Raw genomic sequence first — 16133 nt, forward strand, 5'->3', positions numbered from 1 at the left:
CAAAGAGGGGCAATTCCAGATCCCCAGAGTGCAAAGGGAGCACCCCTAAGCCCCAGATGTAGAACTCATGTAGCTCAGGACCTTGGCCCCCCAACTCCCATGGGATGAGATTGGGTTGGTTCTGCCATTTTTCATGGCCCCTAAATACCATTCCAGACCAAGCAGTCACCTGGAAGACACTGAAGACCCCAAGTCCGAGTAGACGTTGGTCCTGGTCTCATCATCGGGGCAGGGGCTGCTGGGGGCACAGTCCACATCATCCCCCTCCCCGTAGTCCTCAAACTGCTCCTCGTTGCTGATGAGTGAGGTGGTGGAGTGCGTGGAGAGGTCTGACGTCGTCACAGACGGAGTGTGCACCAGGGCCCTGTGGGCCAGACAGTGCCATGTGAGGGGAGGCTTGATCAGTGATGCCATCTACAGCCCGGGGTGGAAGACTGGCAGTGCTACCGGGACCAGGAGGCTCATGAAATTTGGACCTGTTGACCCGGTAATTGCACTTTGGGGACTATATTCCAAGGGAAATATCTCACCCCAGAAAGTATTTCTGTAGGAGAGAGATTCAAAGCAATGCTACTCTGAGCAGCAAAACATAGCTTACAACCTAATGTCTTGGCTACCACCACATTAAATTATAGGCATTCAATTATAACATATTAGAGAACTGAATGATTAAATTACAGGCTATCAAATCCTTGTTGGAAGGTTTATAAAAAGTATTGGCAATACATGTGGAAAATTAAGAGGGCTTGGGTTAGGGTGATGGGACTGTGAGTAAAGGAAGTTATTTTCCCTCCATTCTTATTTTTTCTATCTTTCTCAAGTTCTATTTATTGACTTGTAATCCTTAAATAATGAAATGAAGTTTAAAAATAAACAACAAGTTACTAGGTGAGACACTTCTCTCAGTATATGGTGGGGTTTTCTAGCTCAAAGGTATCAAACTCCAAAGAACTGGGGTCACAGACCTTAAGCCCTGGCGCCTCCCCTGGGAGACTCCCCTGTGGCCTGCGACAGTATTGGGGGCTAGCTGAGCCCTGTCTACAACCTAAGTATAAAGAGAAGTACAGGGCCTCCCCTGGTGATGCAGGCGGTTGAGCGACGCGCTATGAAGCTGTCTGCAGCCTCGGCAGCGCTGGTTCGATCCCGGCCGGCAAGGGTACCACATGGCGCAGCAGACCTCTCCCGTCACACCCGCTGCTCCCCTCAGCAGTGTATTTCGTCAGTCTGCCTGTTCTGCTCCCTGTTCTGTCTCTGGTGAATCCTCTCACCTGCCCGTGCATCTGGCCTGTACCCCAGTTCTTGTATAAAATAAATAAATAAATCTTTAAAAAATAAAAATAAAATTATATATATACACATAAATAAAGAGAAATATAATTCATCATCGCCATGCAGTAATTTCTGGATATTGTTACTCATAAATTAGGGTTTCTCCAACCTACTAAGCCCCCACACTCAAAAAATGGGAAACCTGAAAGAGTAAAAAAAGCATGTAATGGGTGATGGCAGTAACCCTCAAACTGTGCCCCTGAGGAACCCCACAGTGTTAATAAAAGATCACAACTCCCAGTACCTTCACTCTATTCTTTAAATCTACTTATTTATCTCAGTTGAATTAACCATACTCCTCAATTCTTTCTCCTATAAATTTTACTAGAACTCTGGGCACCTACTGCTGGCTGCCTCCTGGTGGCTGGTCCCAGAAAACAATGAGAATGATCAAATGGCAAATGATTAGCCCAGTGGTCAGAAGATGTCTGAGACTACTTGTCCTTGGCTTGGCTGCTCTCAGGTACTCCACTCCCTGGGCACAACAGGACTCCCAAAGGCCCCATCCCAGCACCGAGAAAATATATTAGGTCAAACTACATGAAACTGTCTTTTTTGGGAAGGTCAAAAATTATTTAAAATTGACAATTTCACACGGTTCAGCCAATATTGGGAACCACTCTCTTCCCTTTTCAAATTTCTGTTCAGCCATGCCCATCACCTTTCTCCTGACATGTGGGTGGTCCAGCCTCAAACACCCCAGCCTCTGTGGCCACGGGGGTGGCTACTGCCTGTCACCCCACAGCACTATCTCCTCCCTCCAGAGAGTCAGTGGGGGCTGGGAGGGAAGAGACTCCCACCACTGACACCAACTAAATGCGGACACTGCTCCATTGGGAAGTCACTAGATTTCAGTGTTACTTTAAAATAAAATTTCTTATGAGACTGCATTATTTATAAAGAAAATATAGAATACACAGCAGAGAAGGTGGGAAGTAATTAAAATAAGCAATAATCCCACCATGCAGGAAGAATTAATTCCCTGGAATAATTTTTTCTAGGTATCCTCTAATCTGTAGATTTCCTTAACAAAACTAAGATCATACTCCATGGACATCTATGTAAACTGCTTTTTAAAAACTGAGATCATTATTTTTTTTTTTAATGTTTTTTTTTTTTTTTTTATAGAGGCATGTTTTATTTATTTATTTATTTGTTTTGTTTGTTTGTTTGTTTGTTTATACATGCACTGGGTACAGTCAGAAGCGCGGGAGGGTGAGAGAATTCACCAGAGCCAGAGCAGGGAGCAGAGCAGGCAGAAGGACCAAAGTACACTGCTGAGGGGAGCAGCGGGTGGCAGGAGAGGTCTGCGCGCCATGTGGGACCCTCCTCTGGTGGCCGGGGAGCAGCCAGGGATCGAACCGGCGCCGCAGAGGCCGCGGGCAGCCTCGCAACCCAGCGCTCAACCGCTGCACCACCGGGGAGGCCCTGAGATCATTATTTTTAAAAAGAAATATTCTAAAATGTTTACATTGATAATATAAGGGTTGTGGATTATAAATAATTTTTGCTCATTGTGATTTTTCTATTTTACAGTTCTTCTATGTTGAGTGTGTATTTCCTTTAGAATTAGAAAAAATATTTATAAACCTATGGGGCAAAGGCTCTTGAATGATTTTTACTTCTCATATAGTTGGTAGTGTCATTCTGAAACTATTGTATGAAAGAGGAAAAAGATCTGGCAAATAAAAACCTTAGATAGGGCCTCCCCTGGTGGCGCAGCAGTTGAACGCTGGGCCGCGAAGTGCCTGCAGCCTCTGCAGCACCGGTTCCATCCCCGGCCACCAGGCGGGTCCCACATGGACCGACAGACCTCTCCTGCCACACCTGCTGCTCCTCTCAGCAGTGTATTTCATCAGTCTGCTCTGGCTCTGGTGAATTCTCTCACCCTCCCGTGCTTCTGACTGTACCCAGTGCTTGTATAAATAAATAAATCTTTAAAAAAAAAAAACAAAACCTGAGATATTATCCCTGTCCTTAAACTGTCAATTAAAATGATGTTGCAGTGTTGCCTAAAATTCTAGAACTAGCCCTACTGATGAGTATTTAGGGTACTGATAAATATTAAGGTTAGGGTTTTGATACTGAGAACATGCGTGGGACGAATGCCTGAGATGCGACCCTGAGCGCGTCTCCCGAGCTGCATGTCAAGGAGTTTCCGTTTTAACTCACTTGTCTTCTGGCAGAAATAGGCCCCCGAGCCCCCCATCCTTCTCCTCGGCGGGACTCCCGACTGACCCCTCCAGGCTCTGGGTGCTCTCCATGGGGCTGTCCATGTCTGACTCTGAGGGGCCCTCAGGCGGGGCCAGCATCATAGCCTCCTCCTCATCCTCGGGAAAGAAGACAGGGACAAGCTCGCCATCAGCAAATGTGGGACCTGGCACCTCGCTGCCCTGGGAAAGAAAGAGAGGGACAGAATGAGCAAGGCTGACTGTGCAAGGCTTAGCATCCCTCAGCAGGCAATGATGCCAGCAGGGCCAGGGGCGGTGGAGACTGGGCTGTGGGAACACCCAGACCCTGAGATCCCAAGAATGAGAACATCTGGCAGGTCACTGCTGTCATGAGACCCAGGGAGGAGCCAGAATCCGCAGAGACAGTGATCCGTGGAGAAGGCCACAGTGCACCCAGGCAGTTTGTTGGGTCCCTGTCACAGTCTGCACAGGACACCAAGTGACTAGGCCACAGCTTCTTCATGACTGAGGAAAGGGTACAATGAATGTCACCAAGAACAATGACCCTGGCCTAGGTGCATTTGATGAAGCACAGTGTGGGGATCCACTGGGACACATGGGATCCACTGGCCACGACTCTGGACAAATAGAGGGACTGCTCTGAATCTCACGCCACGGGGCGTGGCGGAATCTTACCAGGTCATTGTGTCACATTAAGGGCTTAGTGAATAAATCCTGGCCACGAGATGTGGGTCCCGTGGGGATGGTCTACTTTGACCCTGCCTGGCCACATGGGAGCAAGACCACCAGAAACTTCCATTCTGAGCTTTGGGTCAGAGTTGCCCACCGTTGCCTGGCACACAGCACAGCACAGTGTAAGTGTGGAATCAAGATGTGCCTGGCCCTTTTTTCTAAAACCACCTTATAGGAAATGAGCCCTTGCTTTTAGCCCACGCATATCCTCATTTGACAGGCAGCTCTCTGCAAACCATTTCTTGGTGTGCCCCTGAGAAGGCAGGTACCTTCTGCATGGCACTGCTTCCACTGGCACCCCTTGATGTTGACCTATCCCCAAGGCTTCGGGGCGCACTCTTGGGAGAGGGTCGGCAGACACACCAAGACTACAGGAAAGGTAACAGCCACAAGGTTGTGAATGCCTCTAGCGTCCCAGACAAGAGCAGACTCGGGGACATTTGAGCAGAGGTGAGCATCAGGTGTGGGAGTGCCCGCCACCTGTTGCTGCTGCTGCCAGTGAGCAAGTAGCCCTCCTGGGGGATCTGTCCCACCAGGACACCCTTGGGCTAAGAAGAGATGGCAATTGGTGAGCTTGCTCCTCCTGCCTGTGCCACCCGCAGCCCAAGCACCAGCTGGACCAATAAAATTCACATCAGGCAGGCAGGCCCCCGACTGTGAAGGTAGAGGAGCTATGTAATTAAAATCACCCCTAGTGTTCACACAGCCCTTGGATGTCACCAATCCAACCCCATGTGGCTCCCAATCAGTTCTTGTATCCTGAGAAAACTTTGTCTGCAAGCCCAAAGATGCACCGTGGTAGAAATAAAGGGAAACCAGCATTTATTAAACAGCCACCAAGCTCCGGACAGCCAGCTGGGAGCTGATGCATGATCTCATGTGGGCTTCATGATGACTCTTCAGGGACAGCACTTCTTATGCCCGTTTTACTAATGAGGACACCGAGGCCCAGAGAGAAGCACCACCTGTCTCTGGCCACCACACGCTTGCTTCCAGTTGTCATTGCTGCCAGCCACACTTCCTGGGATTTCAAACCCCATCGTGATGATGAGGAGAGCACACATCACTGGTCTTGTCACCAGTTATGAAGCCTGGGAACCCCACCAAATGCTGCCCACTTCTGAGTTCCAGCAGGAAACTCGGGGTTAGCACCCAGAGAGTAGTGGCTCAGTGGGGCAATGCTTGCATTCTGTTCCTTCCACAGCAAGTGTTTTACCGACCCAGCGCAAAGCAGGCATTGCCAGCACCCCAGCCCTGGCCCTGACACAAGGTCTCACCCACTGCGCAAGCAGACATTTGTTCTGATCTTCACAGGCCTGAGCTGGGTCTCTTTTCCCCTCTTTGTAGGTGAAATGACTTGCCTAGGGCTCCACAGGAACTAGAAGCTGGACTAGGACTGAGCTGGGACTCCCTAGGGCCCATGACACCATGTCAGCAAAGTCCAGAGTGGGGCCTGCCAAGCGCTCCTCAGGTGTCTGACTTGGCTGCTAGCCAACTCACATTCGCCTCACTGAACCCCGAGACAAGGAGGCTGAGTTTCTGCCAGACAAAATATCCCAAGACGACCAACTCACGTGTGCAGGTAGGGACCACAGGCTCTTCTCACCAGCTGTCCCCCAACAAACCCACACTCCTGGCAAATCACACAGGCTCTGACCAAAGTGGAAACAAGTGGCCTTGAGCAGCCTGTCTCAGGTGGGCAGCAGAAGGGTCAGCCCCCCTCTCCCCAATAAGACCATCACATCCTTAGGCATATTCTCGCTTTCATATCCACCTGGCCCTCCACACTTGCCAAAACATCCTGTTACTCTCATGCATGCACACCTATTCACCCCTCACGGGAAGCTCTGCGAGGCAGCATTCAGACAAACATTAAAGATTCATCTTCTCCGATGCTTGGGGACGATGAGGCTCTGAGTGGGAGGGGGCTGCCTGGGAACTTCCCACCTCCAGAAGGCCCTGCTGAGACCTGCAGGCAGGCCCCTCACCCACCCTCTCACTAATCTCCCTATTTCCCTCCAACGAGCCAGGCTTTCTGTTTTAAAATTAGCTGCTTCCTACATTAACACCTTTTCATTCAACCCCCAGTTGTTTGCCTAAGGCAAGTGGAAGTTTTAATCATAACTTCAAAACCATTTCTAATAGTTTCCCCCTAAATTAAAATAATACAGAACCACTTAGAAGAAAAGCAACTATACCTTGGTTGGTGGGGGCAGTGCTGTTTGGCATCTGACCACAGTGGCCCTGTCACATGTACTCCACCCTGAGGCTCTGGTGTGGGCCCAGCTCCCATCCTGCCCGGGCACTCTGGAGAAGGGCGGCATGGGGGGTGGGAGGGAGGGGAAGGGGTAGCACTAGGCCTAAGATGGGTGCTGCTGAGCCAGTTTCTTCTTTACTGTTTTTTAGATAAAGCTGTAGAGGAAAAGGAGGGACTTATCCATAATAAAAAGATCATCCCCACAGGGGATGCCCTGGGAAGATACCTGATCGGACAAGGGCTTCCCAAGGCCAAGTCACCTACAGCCAGACCTCACTGGGGCCCTGGAAAATCCCCATGCCACATACACTTCTGAGAGAAGGGAGGGAGGGTTTCCAGAATGTGGACCAGCTAAATATTAATGGCTTGGGGGTGGCTAGGCGATTCCTAAGACTGCTGTAAAATTCCAGCGGAGTCTAGACACACACCCAAGTCTGGTTCTAGGTAATGGGAATCTGGGCTGTGGCAGTGCTGGGAGGGAGGGTCCTCCCGTGAGAGCTGCTTGGGGGTGGGAGGAGGGTATCACTCCAACAGGGCACCCCAGGCTGCATCCGTGTTTCTATGCTGAGAACCCGGAGACCCAGAGAGCCAACCGCTACCTGATGCCACACAGTCAACGTCCAGCTCTGCCCCGACAGAGTGTGCTCCTTCCAGAAGTGCATGTGAGGGGACAGCCAGGGTTCTGGACCCTGCTTTGGAGAGGCAGTAGGATCAGAGGCAGTAGGATCACCCTCTTTCACAGAGAGGGTGTGTCTAGTCTTTTGGGGGCCCTTAAGGGACAGTGTCCTCAGCAGGCAGCAGGGAGGAATAGCTATGAGTGACTCTTTCTCCAGGAGCCTGTCCCTTGGGACCCAGGACACATGGCTCCTCACTGTGGTTGGCTTATGTCCAGACCACTCTGCCCTCTCCTTCCACCCTACTGAGGGGTCCGGGAAGTAGCAGAGCTAAAGTAGTTGCAGTGTCCTCCAGGAGCCCCAGGACATCCTTGTGAGTGGGACATCCTTGGGAGCTGGCAGTCTGGGTTTTTTTTTAGTCCTCACTGGCCCAGCCGCACACAAGCATGACCTTGAGCAAATGGAGTTTGCTGACTCCTCACCTATAGAACAGGGACAGTCACCTTTACCTCAGACGTTATTCTAAGGGTCACACACGACAATTTTCACAAGAACCAGTCAGTAGCTGTGAGACAATAGATCCTGATCTGGCCCTGGCTGTATGTTACACATGCTGAGCTGCTACTATTACCACAGATCTGTGCTGGTCAGACAGGAGGCCAGGAGGTATGGCCTCCTCAAGAGGCTAGGCCTGGATACTTATCCAAGACCGGGGGTTTCTGGAGAGTTCTGCGGCTCAGGGGAAACAGGCCCCAGTCAGCTGCTCTGGCAGATCTGTGCCACAGCATCCCCTTCCATGTCCCTACGTGGTCTCCAGCAGGGGCTGGATGGATCTGGCCTGGCTGGAAGTGGGAGCCTAGAGGCACACAGCTTGTCTGTGGTGTACCTCTCCAGTCTTGAAAGCAGTGTGCACCCAAAAGCCAGCTCTTCCTTTGTAGGAAGTTGGCATGGGCTGAATTTACAGTTGTTGAAAAGGCCAAGAATCAACACCCATGGGAGAGGGTATCCAAATTTCAGAATAGCTGATAATGCCCCACTGTCCACATTCTCAGCAAGGGGAGCAGCGGGGCCCAGACTCCATCACTTCATCTGGTCTTCACCCACCTGGCCCCTGTGGGATGCTGCCTTCAAGTCACAAACACTATTACTCCATATTTTCCTGGTAGCTAATGCACAGAGGGCAGGGACACCAGGTAACCCCAGTTCTACATTCCCTTGGAGAGGGAAGGCCTTACGAGGTAGCCATGGGGAGCATTGCATGTGAGCCCCCAATGTCAGCAACATAGAAAGCACATGGTAGGTGATTAGCATGTAGGTGGAATTGTTTGGATACCTGAGCTGGGTAAGGTGAGCTGGGAAGAGCCAACGGGGTGACCCCGGGTAAGTTGTTCAGCTTATGAGCCTCATCTAAAATCAGGGACAGGAAAACCTAACTGGAAGATTATAGAAAGTCTAAAACAGTGCCGCGTACTCTCAGATGCTGAAACCTGGCAGAGAAGAGGGGGCAAAGTGGTTTTAGGAGCAAGCTCTGGAGGTGGACTGAGTGGGTCCAAATTCCACTCTGCTCTGTGACCTTAGGCTGACTAAACTCACAGAAAGCGCTCGGTAAACCTGAGCTGTTGTCTTTGTGTGTGAGGAAAGACAACCAGGGAGTATCCTGGCCTGCTGGCCTCCTTCTAGCCCTGGGACCCTCTCCTCTGACCCTCCTTCTCCCCTGACACTGTACACTCAGCAGAGGTAAGTTAGGTTCAGCTTCCAGAATACTTTCGTCAGTTGCAAAGCCTGCCCTCCAAATGCCAAGTGTGTCTTTTCTCCCCCGAGGGTGGTCTTCTGCCCACTCTCTTGGAAGGTCTCTCTGCACGTTAATTACACCCTTTAATAAGTGTTAGGATGAGATGCTGCCTGGGCAAGGGAGTCCGGGAGGCTTGAGGCTCCAGCTCATCCACCCCCAGTCCTGGCAATAGCTTCACTCCCCAGGCAGTAGCTCAGAGCCAAAGAACAGCTCTGTGGGGACAGGGCTGGGTAAAAATAGCCTGGGCGGGCACATCCCAGCTTCCCTCGCAGCCGGGCACCAGTGGACAGGCACACGTGGAACCCCACTGCAGGGAAGGGGAGGTGGAGATGGAAACAGCGCAGGGAGAAGGCAGCCTGCAGCCGGGGCATGAAGAGCCTCATCACACTGCCAGCCAGCAGCCGAGGACAGCAATGGGCCAGTCAGGGTCTCACCTGGGTCTTTTCCACGAGGGGCAGAAGATGCAGTGTAAGGAGCTAACTTGTAGATACCAACACCCCCTGGTCCACAGGGAGGGGATGGGGTTCACTGGGCTGGGATCCCCTATACCCCACCGAGGCTCAGCTACTCTCCTCACACATATATGCTGGCAGTAGACATTAGGAAGCAATCCAGGCCCGACCAAACTCTTGTTTATACAGGAGTCACTGTAAGCAGGTCTCGCTCTGCAGATGGGCATTTGGTGCTCATCCATGGCTAACAGTCCTCCACTCCACAAAGGGCTGCCCAGGTGCCAGTCGAAGGGAGAGGAGGGAATGAAGGAGAATTTAAGCACCACACAGGGAGGCTGGTGTCTCATTCTTGCCTTCTGAACAAAAGCAACCTTGGCTCAGACACAAGGCCTTAGTTTACCCCCAACAAAGCCAAGGACAAATGTGGGAGCACCAGGTCACCACACCATTAGGATTTAGCTCCTGTCCTGGCCAGACTTGGAGCCTGACCTCCTATCTTTGAACAAAATCAAAGTCCTTTAGCCCAAGCTTCTCAATTTGGGGGAGGGGAGGAGACAAGGTCAGGGATGTAGGACAGAGTGACATGTTCCCAACCCGAGGAGCCAGATCCAGAGAGGGTCCAGGAACCCTTCCCCACCTATCTTTAATGGCAGCTAAGGCCACTTTCAGACTCTCTCCTTCCAGCCAGGGGCCTCCTGAACACTCACATCAGGGAGGTATTATAGCAACTGAAGATCTCAACTGGGCCCGCTGCTCCTGTCCCAGGAGCCTCCAGGACTGAATCGCAGTGTAGACACCCAACCGCTACACTCTACTTTCATGATAAGGTGGACTTGCAACTCCCAAAAAGTACTGATGACTGGTGTCCCTCAGATGCCCATTAGTCTCCAGTCGGAAGAGCTAAGAGGGCTTTGATTTTCACATCACTCTCTGGAGGGAGGCACTAAGTCACCCCATTTTACAGAAGAGGAGACTGAGGCTCTCAGACAGACTTGGTTGAGTCTTGGATCTGGCCCCACTGCCTAAGAAACCTCAGGCTGACACTGAAGAGAAGAGAAAGGAAAAGCCATGCTGGCATTCTCCAGAGCGACATGCCAGATAAGGTGAGCTCTGCTGCTGTGCACCACCAGGGGAAGGTGTAAGCTTGCACTGCTTTTTCTCCTGTATTCTAATTGCAGTGCTTGAGTTGTCTCTCTCCCCACTCTCACACCCTCCCCCCACCACTGACACTGCTGATAAGGAAGTGTCACAGGATGCAAGGAGCATGACATAACTCCCAGAAAAACTCAGAAATGAGCTATCAGAGAGCTTCCTGGGAGCTAAACTAAGAGCAGAGATGGGTAAGTTTCCTGGGGATTAGGGTCAATATAAGGGGGGTGGGAATTGTATGGGGAATATAACCAAGATGAAAATGCATACATTGTGCAAAAATGAAAAATGATATAAAAATACATAAAATAAAAAAAAAAAGAGAGGCAGAACAGAGGGACTAGAGGAAATGAGGGAGTTAATGTGCTCCTAGTAAGGGGTGGGTCTGAAGACCCAAGTGCTGGTCAGATGTTTCATCTGGCTGACCACTTGGCCAGCCTGTCCCAAAGGCTGTGAGGCCTGGCTTGAGTTCATTCAACCTCCATTCTAAGACCCTCTAAGGAGCTTCCTGGCGTCCAAGTTCACCCACTGCAAAGCAAGCTTTTCGGGGGGACAGTAGGTGTTGGAAGGGCCAACAAGATCTGGTTTTTATGTCAGTTAGGCTATGGGTCAGACCCTGGAAACGTCCCTCTCAGTGCAGCCACATCCCTGCCTGCCCCAGGCAGCCACATCCCTGCCTATCCCCACACTACCACTCTCATTCCAGTAACATGTTTGAGCACATCCCAAGTGAGCATAATTTAATATTAACAACAACCAATAAAGATAAATAAGGTAAAGCGTGACTAGGGTTAATACTGTAAGTTGTTGAGAGAGTAATCTTTAGTTCTCAGCAGAACAATAAGTTTGTAACTATGTATGCTGATAATGGCAACTATCAGATATTACGTGATATACCACCCAAAGTTAATATAACCGATTATATACCACAATTTTTTTAAAAAGGAAGAAAAAGTTCTAACAAAACAACAAAAAAAGAATTTACCTTTGCTCGGTGACAGGTCTTTGCCCTTGGATCTTAGGGGTTATCTCTAAGTCCTTGGGATATCTTAACTGATAAAGAGTTTTTGTTGTTGGGTCATGAAGAGCAGTCTAAAAATGTGATCTATGGTGGCGAATGTGGGCCTCACGTTATCAACTCAATCTCCCAAGGTCTAGCGAGCGAGGTCAGCTATGTGAGCAGGCAGGTGACCAGTCTGCCTGACCAAGCCCCAATAAAGGCTCTGTACCCCGAGGCGTGAGGGAGCGCCCCTGGCCAGAAATGCACTCTGTCACATGGTGTTGCTGAACAAGGTAGCTCCACTGGGAAAGAATGGCTTCCCTGGGAGAGAACAGCTAGAAATATGAGCTTGGAACTTCCCTGGACTCTTGTCTTCTCCCCTTGGTCGATTTTAATCCCTTCACCATAATAAACCACACTGTGAGTATTTGGGAAAAAAAAAAAAAAAAGCAGTTAAAAAAATAAAAATGTATTATTAAAAATCAAACAGAGAGAAAAATGGAATAAAGGAGGCAAAAATTAAAGATCACACTAGGACCAATAAATTATAAACAAAGAAGAAAACCTTCCTAGTAAAAGGCAAATATTATCGGATTAGACACCCCCCTCAAATGTGACGTTTATAAGAGAAATAATTTAACCCTGAGGCCACAGTAGGTCAAAAATAAAAGGTTGGAAAAAGATACACCAAGCAAGAGCCTCCCTGGTGGCGCAAGGGGTTAAGCACTGCACTACGAGGCAATCCGCAGCCTCTGCAGCACGAGTTTGATCTCCGGCTGGCCAGGGAGCTGCCCACATGGTGAGACAGACCTCTCCTATCTCACCTGCTACTCCCCTCAGCAGTGTATTTCAGTCAGTCTGTCTGTTCTCTTCCCCACTCTGTTTCTGGTGAATCATCTCACCCCCTGCATCTCTAGCCTATACCCCAGTTCTTGTATGTATAAATAAATAAATCTTTAAAAAAAAAAAAAAGATACACCAAGCAAACATTGGAGAGGCTATCTTACATTGAAAAGTGATAGAGAATCAATTTAACATGATGTAACACTTCTACATGTTTATGCAGCAAATAACATATTTTCCAAATATATAAAGCAAAAAAACTTAGAACTAAAAAAGATTTTAACTGACCTCTCAGTAATCAATGGAGCAAGCAAATAAAAAAAGGAGGGAGTCAGCAGGTTTGAACAACACAAACCTGACCTGACACAAATAGAACAGTACACCCATTAACTGCAGAATAAAACCATTAGATTAAAAGTTGATGAGGAATCGGATACCAGTGAATCGCCCAACTGATTGCTGCTAAACACCAACCTGCACCGCCCCCCACCCCCAACTCCTATCACAGAGGAAACAGGCTACTGTTACTTTAATGCAGTTATCAAACCCAGCACCACGAAATGGGACAACAGACACTGGCCTCCTGGCATGATACAGTGTAAAGGATGCAACAAACCTTAAGAGAACATTTAATTCTAATCAAGCCTTAGAATCTAACTTTTACTAAACAGGAAAACAGGCGGAAGGGGAACAAGGTACATATTACCACAGAAAAATATACGGGACCTTCTATGTGAAAATTGGCCTAGTCTTTTCAAAAAGAGAATGTTGTTAAGAGGAAGAAGGATTTTTCTAGATCAATGGTTCTCAAACTTCAATGTGCATCAGCATCACATGGGCTGGGAAGGATTGTTAAAACTCAGAGGGAATCAGAGTTTGATTCAGTACAATGGGGCGAGGTCTGAAAATGTGATTTCCATAGGTAGAATTAAGGTTAAAAAATGAATTTCTAACATTTTTTTGGCTAATGCTACTGCTGTTGGTCCGGGGAACACATCTGGAGAACTACTGTTCTTGACTGTTTGAAATGGGATTAAGTCAAGGATGACAAGCAAGCAAACCACCACTTAGTTATAAAAGATCATTTGGGGACAATTAGGGAAGTAGGAGTAAGTACTAGATATTAGGTGCTATTAGGAAATGAAGCTTGATTTTGTTAGGTGTGTTAATAGTGTATCATTACAAAGGAGAAATGTCCTTAGTTTTTTATAAGATCTTACCTAATTTTCTTTCAAAAGGTTCACACAAACAAATTATATAATTAGAGATAAAGCAAATATGGCAGCAGCACTGGACAGCAACTGGGGTGTATAAATCCTTAATTGTGTGGTCTTCCTCCTCCACAGCTCCACAACAGCCTGTCCTGGCTGCAGGAGCTGATTTGGGTGTTATATGAAACAATGTGGGGTACGGTTGTGTGGCTGATGGAGTCATGGTATTGGAGGGGTCATAGAGTGGTGAGTGGCGTCATGTGAGGTGCTGGGAACCACTGCGGAATGTTGCTTCACACTAATCCTTGGGAAATTTTGTGGGTTGATGGCCCAGCCCATCCTTGAAGGCTTCCCAGGGCTGACGGTGGTATCTACAGCCACAAGTCGTTATCTACAGGTCTTTTTCAAATTTTTTTTTTTTTTTTGGTCTGTTGTCCCAAACTTGAACTGGTAAAGGAAGAGTGTAAAATCCCTGACAAGTTTAGCTCCACTGAAATATGAAAAAGCGAACCTACCTAACCTATCCTTAAAAAATACAACTATCGTAGAAGCAGATTCCGCAGAAACAGGGGACACGGAGGACCCCTACAACCTCCAAGGGTACATGAAACTATGAACTGAATAGTGAGCAGTCTAGTCGCACATGATAGGTCAGCAGACCCTGAGGACTCAAACTGCATAAATGATCGTCTCTAGAAGGTGAATCCTGAGTCAACATTACTAGAAACTTTTGCAAATAAACCATGTGACTAAGAGTCATCTCCAGTGAACCGCTTTCCGATGGCTGGCCTTTCAGGCAGATAGAGCTACCCCCAGCCTCCCTCAGACATTCGGGATGCCAGGCTCTGCTCATCTCCTTTGCCTTCTCCCCTAGAGGATGGTTCTAGAGAACCTTCCTCTTGTGAGTGGAATTATGTCTCACCAAAATTGATATGTTGAGGTCCTAATGCCCAAAACTTCAGAATGTGACTTTATTTGGAGGCAAAAACTTTAAAAGAGGCTATTAAATTGAAATGAGGTAATCAGGGTGGGCTCTAATCTAATCTGACTGGTGAACAGGGGCTGGACGCACATGCACACACATCACGTGATGGGATAGAGAGAAGACAGCTATCTGTAAGCTGTTCAAATAAACCAGCCCCACCAACACCTCGAGCTTAGGCATCAGACTCCAGAATTGTGAAAACAAATTTCAGTTGTTCAGCCTCTCATCTGTTCTGGAACTTTCCTTCTCCCCTCTAAGAAGACTACATGAAAGCCCTCAGCTTACTCTGAATTTTTCACCCACCTTTCCATCTTGACAATAAAAGAAAATTCCTTCAAAGTCCGTTCTGGAGAATTACTGAAGTTCTCTAGAACTTCATTAACACACTTGGTTTTTGGAGTGGTTTATTTTTTGTCTCCTCTAAAGTAGTGAATTCTCTTCCGTGGTCATTTTGAGATACTACTGCTTCTAAAGAGCCTGTATTTGTCATAACTGAAATTTGGTGGATCACTGATTACCGGGACAATATTTTGTAAACACTACTTATATATAAGTTGAAGTGAATTATTTCCATGTCTTAATTCTCTCAATAGTAGTGCAACAGGGTGGTCCCCAGGAAAGGGGGAGGTTATTAAAGTTCCTTCCCATTAAAGTCTCCTATGTTTTGTGTTGATGCGGAGGATGGCAGAACCCATTTAGAATAGACAGGTTTGCGGGGCTTGGGCTGCCCCTCTCCCTGTCCTATAACAGTAGTAGCATCTTTTAAAGGAGAAATGTTAAGTGCAGTTAAGTAAAAAACATTTGAAATTGCAAAGGCAATTTTTGTCTCCTCAAAACTGTATTCAATGTGGGTATAACACAAATGCAGTCACTTTACAGTGACTGGTTTACAACAGAAAAGCTCACAGTTAGCGAGGAGCCACAGGCCTGCGCCACACAGCCTCAGTCCTGGGTTAGGCCATCTCTGTGGCCAGCAGTGCTCAGTAATTAAGCAAGATATTACCAGTTTCTCCATACCAGGCAGTATTTCTGGCTACTTGCAATCCAGAGCAGAATTCTTCTCTCTGTTGTGGTTGGTTTGGGAAGACAGCCTACCACTCCTGCGCATGGGGCATGTTGCTGGGTTCTGACACTAGCCTCCCTCCGACATGGCTGGAGCTGGGGTTCCATCCCCCTATGGGTCAGTGATGGTGATGGATGGGCCAGGCAGAGGCTGCAACCAAATTTGACTAAGTGATCCACAAGGAGGTGGTACCAGGGTCACTTTCTGCTCCCATAGGGACCAAGCCCTTAATGGGGTGTGACTATCCCAAGAGAGCCCTGGGTTCCAGATCTGAACCTACTTCCTAAACAAAAGGACTCCAAGAGGCCATGTAGTCTACCCCTTATCCCCCCAAGTCAATGGGTCTTGATTTTCAAGTGAAAACATGGATTTTGAAGGCAAACTGCTGGGGTTTATGAAAACAGAGCTTAAATTGCTTCCACATCTGGAAACCAAACCCAGCAGCCAGCCTCAAGAATTCCAGGCATGTCAGCCGACAGAGAAGCTGCAGGTCAAGGGAGGCTTCCTGTTAGCT

At 48.3% G+C, this 16133-nt stretch overlaps 1 protein-coding gene across 3 annotated transcripts in view; it reads right to left on the reverse strand.

Moving 5' to 3' along the window:
- Positions 1–16133, reverse strand: part of RAB11FIP4 (RAB11 family interacting protein 4) — a 104931-nt gene that overhangs the window by 13658 nt on the left and 75140 nt on the right. For 2 of the 3 annotated variants that reach the window (XM_037495455.2, XM_054688740.1), the window contains 2 exons: positions 3502–3722; positions 170–364 (listed from right to left, as the gene is read on the reverse strand). In XM_037495455.2, the coding sequence (XP_037351352.1) occupies positions 170–364; positions 3502–3722 (416 nt within the window). The remainder of the gene's footprint in view (positions 1–169; positions 365–3501; positions 3723–16133) is intronic. The other variant, XM_037495457.2, reaches the window with a different exon arrangement.

Source organism: Talpa occidentalis, unplaced genomic scaffold, assembly GCF_014898055.3.
Source record: "Talpa occidentalis isolate TD23 unplaced genomic scaffold, MPIMG_talOcc4v2.1 talOcc4.7, whole genome shotgun sequence".
NCBI lineage: Eukaryota > Metazoa > Chordata > Mammalia > Eulipotyphla > Talpidae > Talpa > Talpa occidentalis.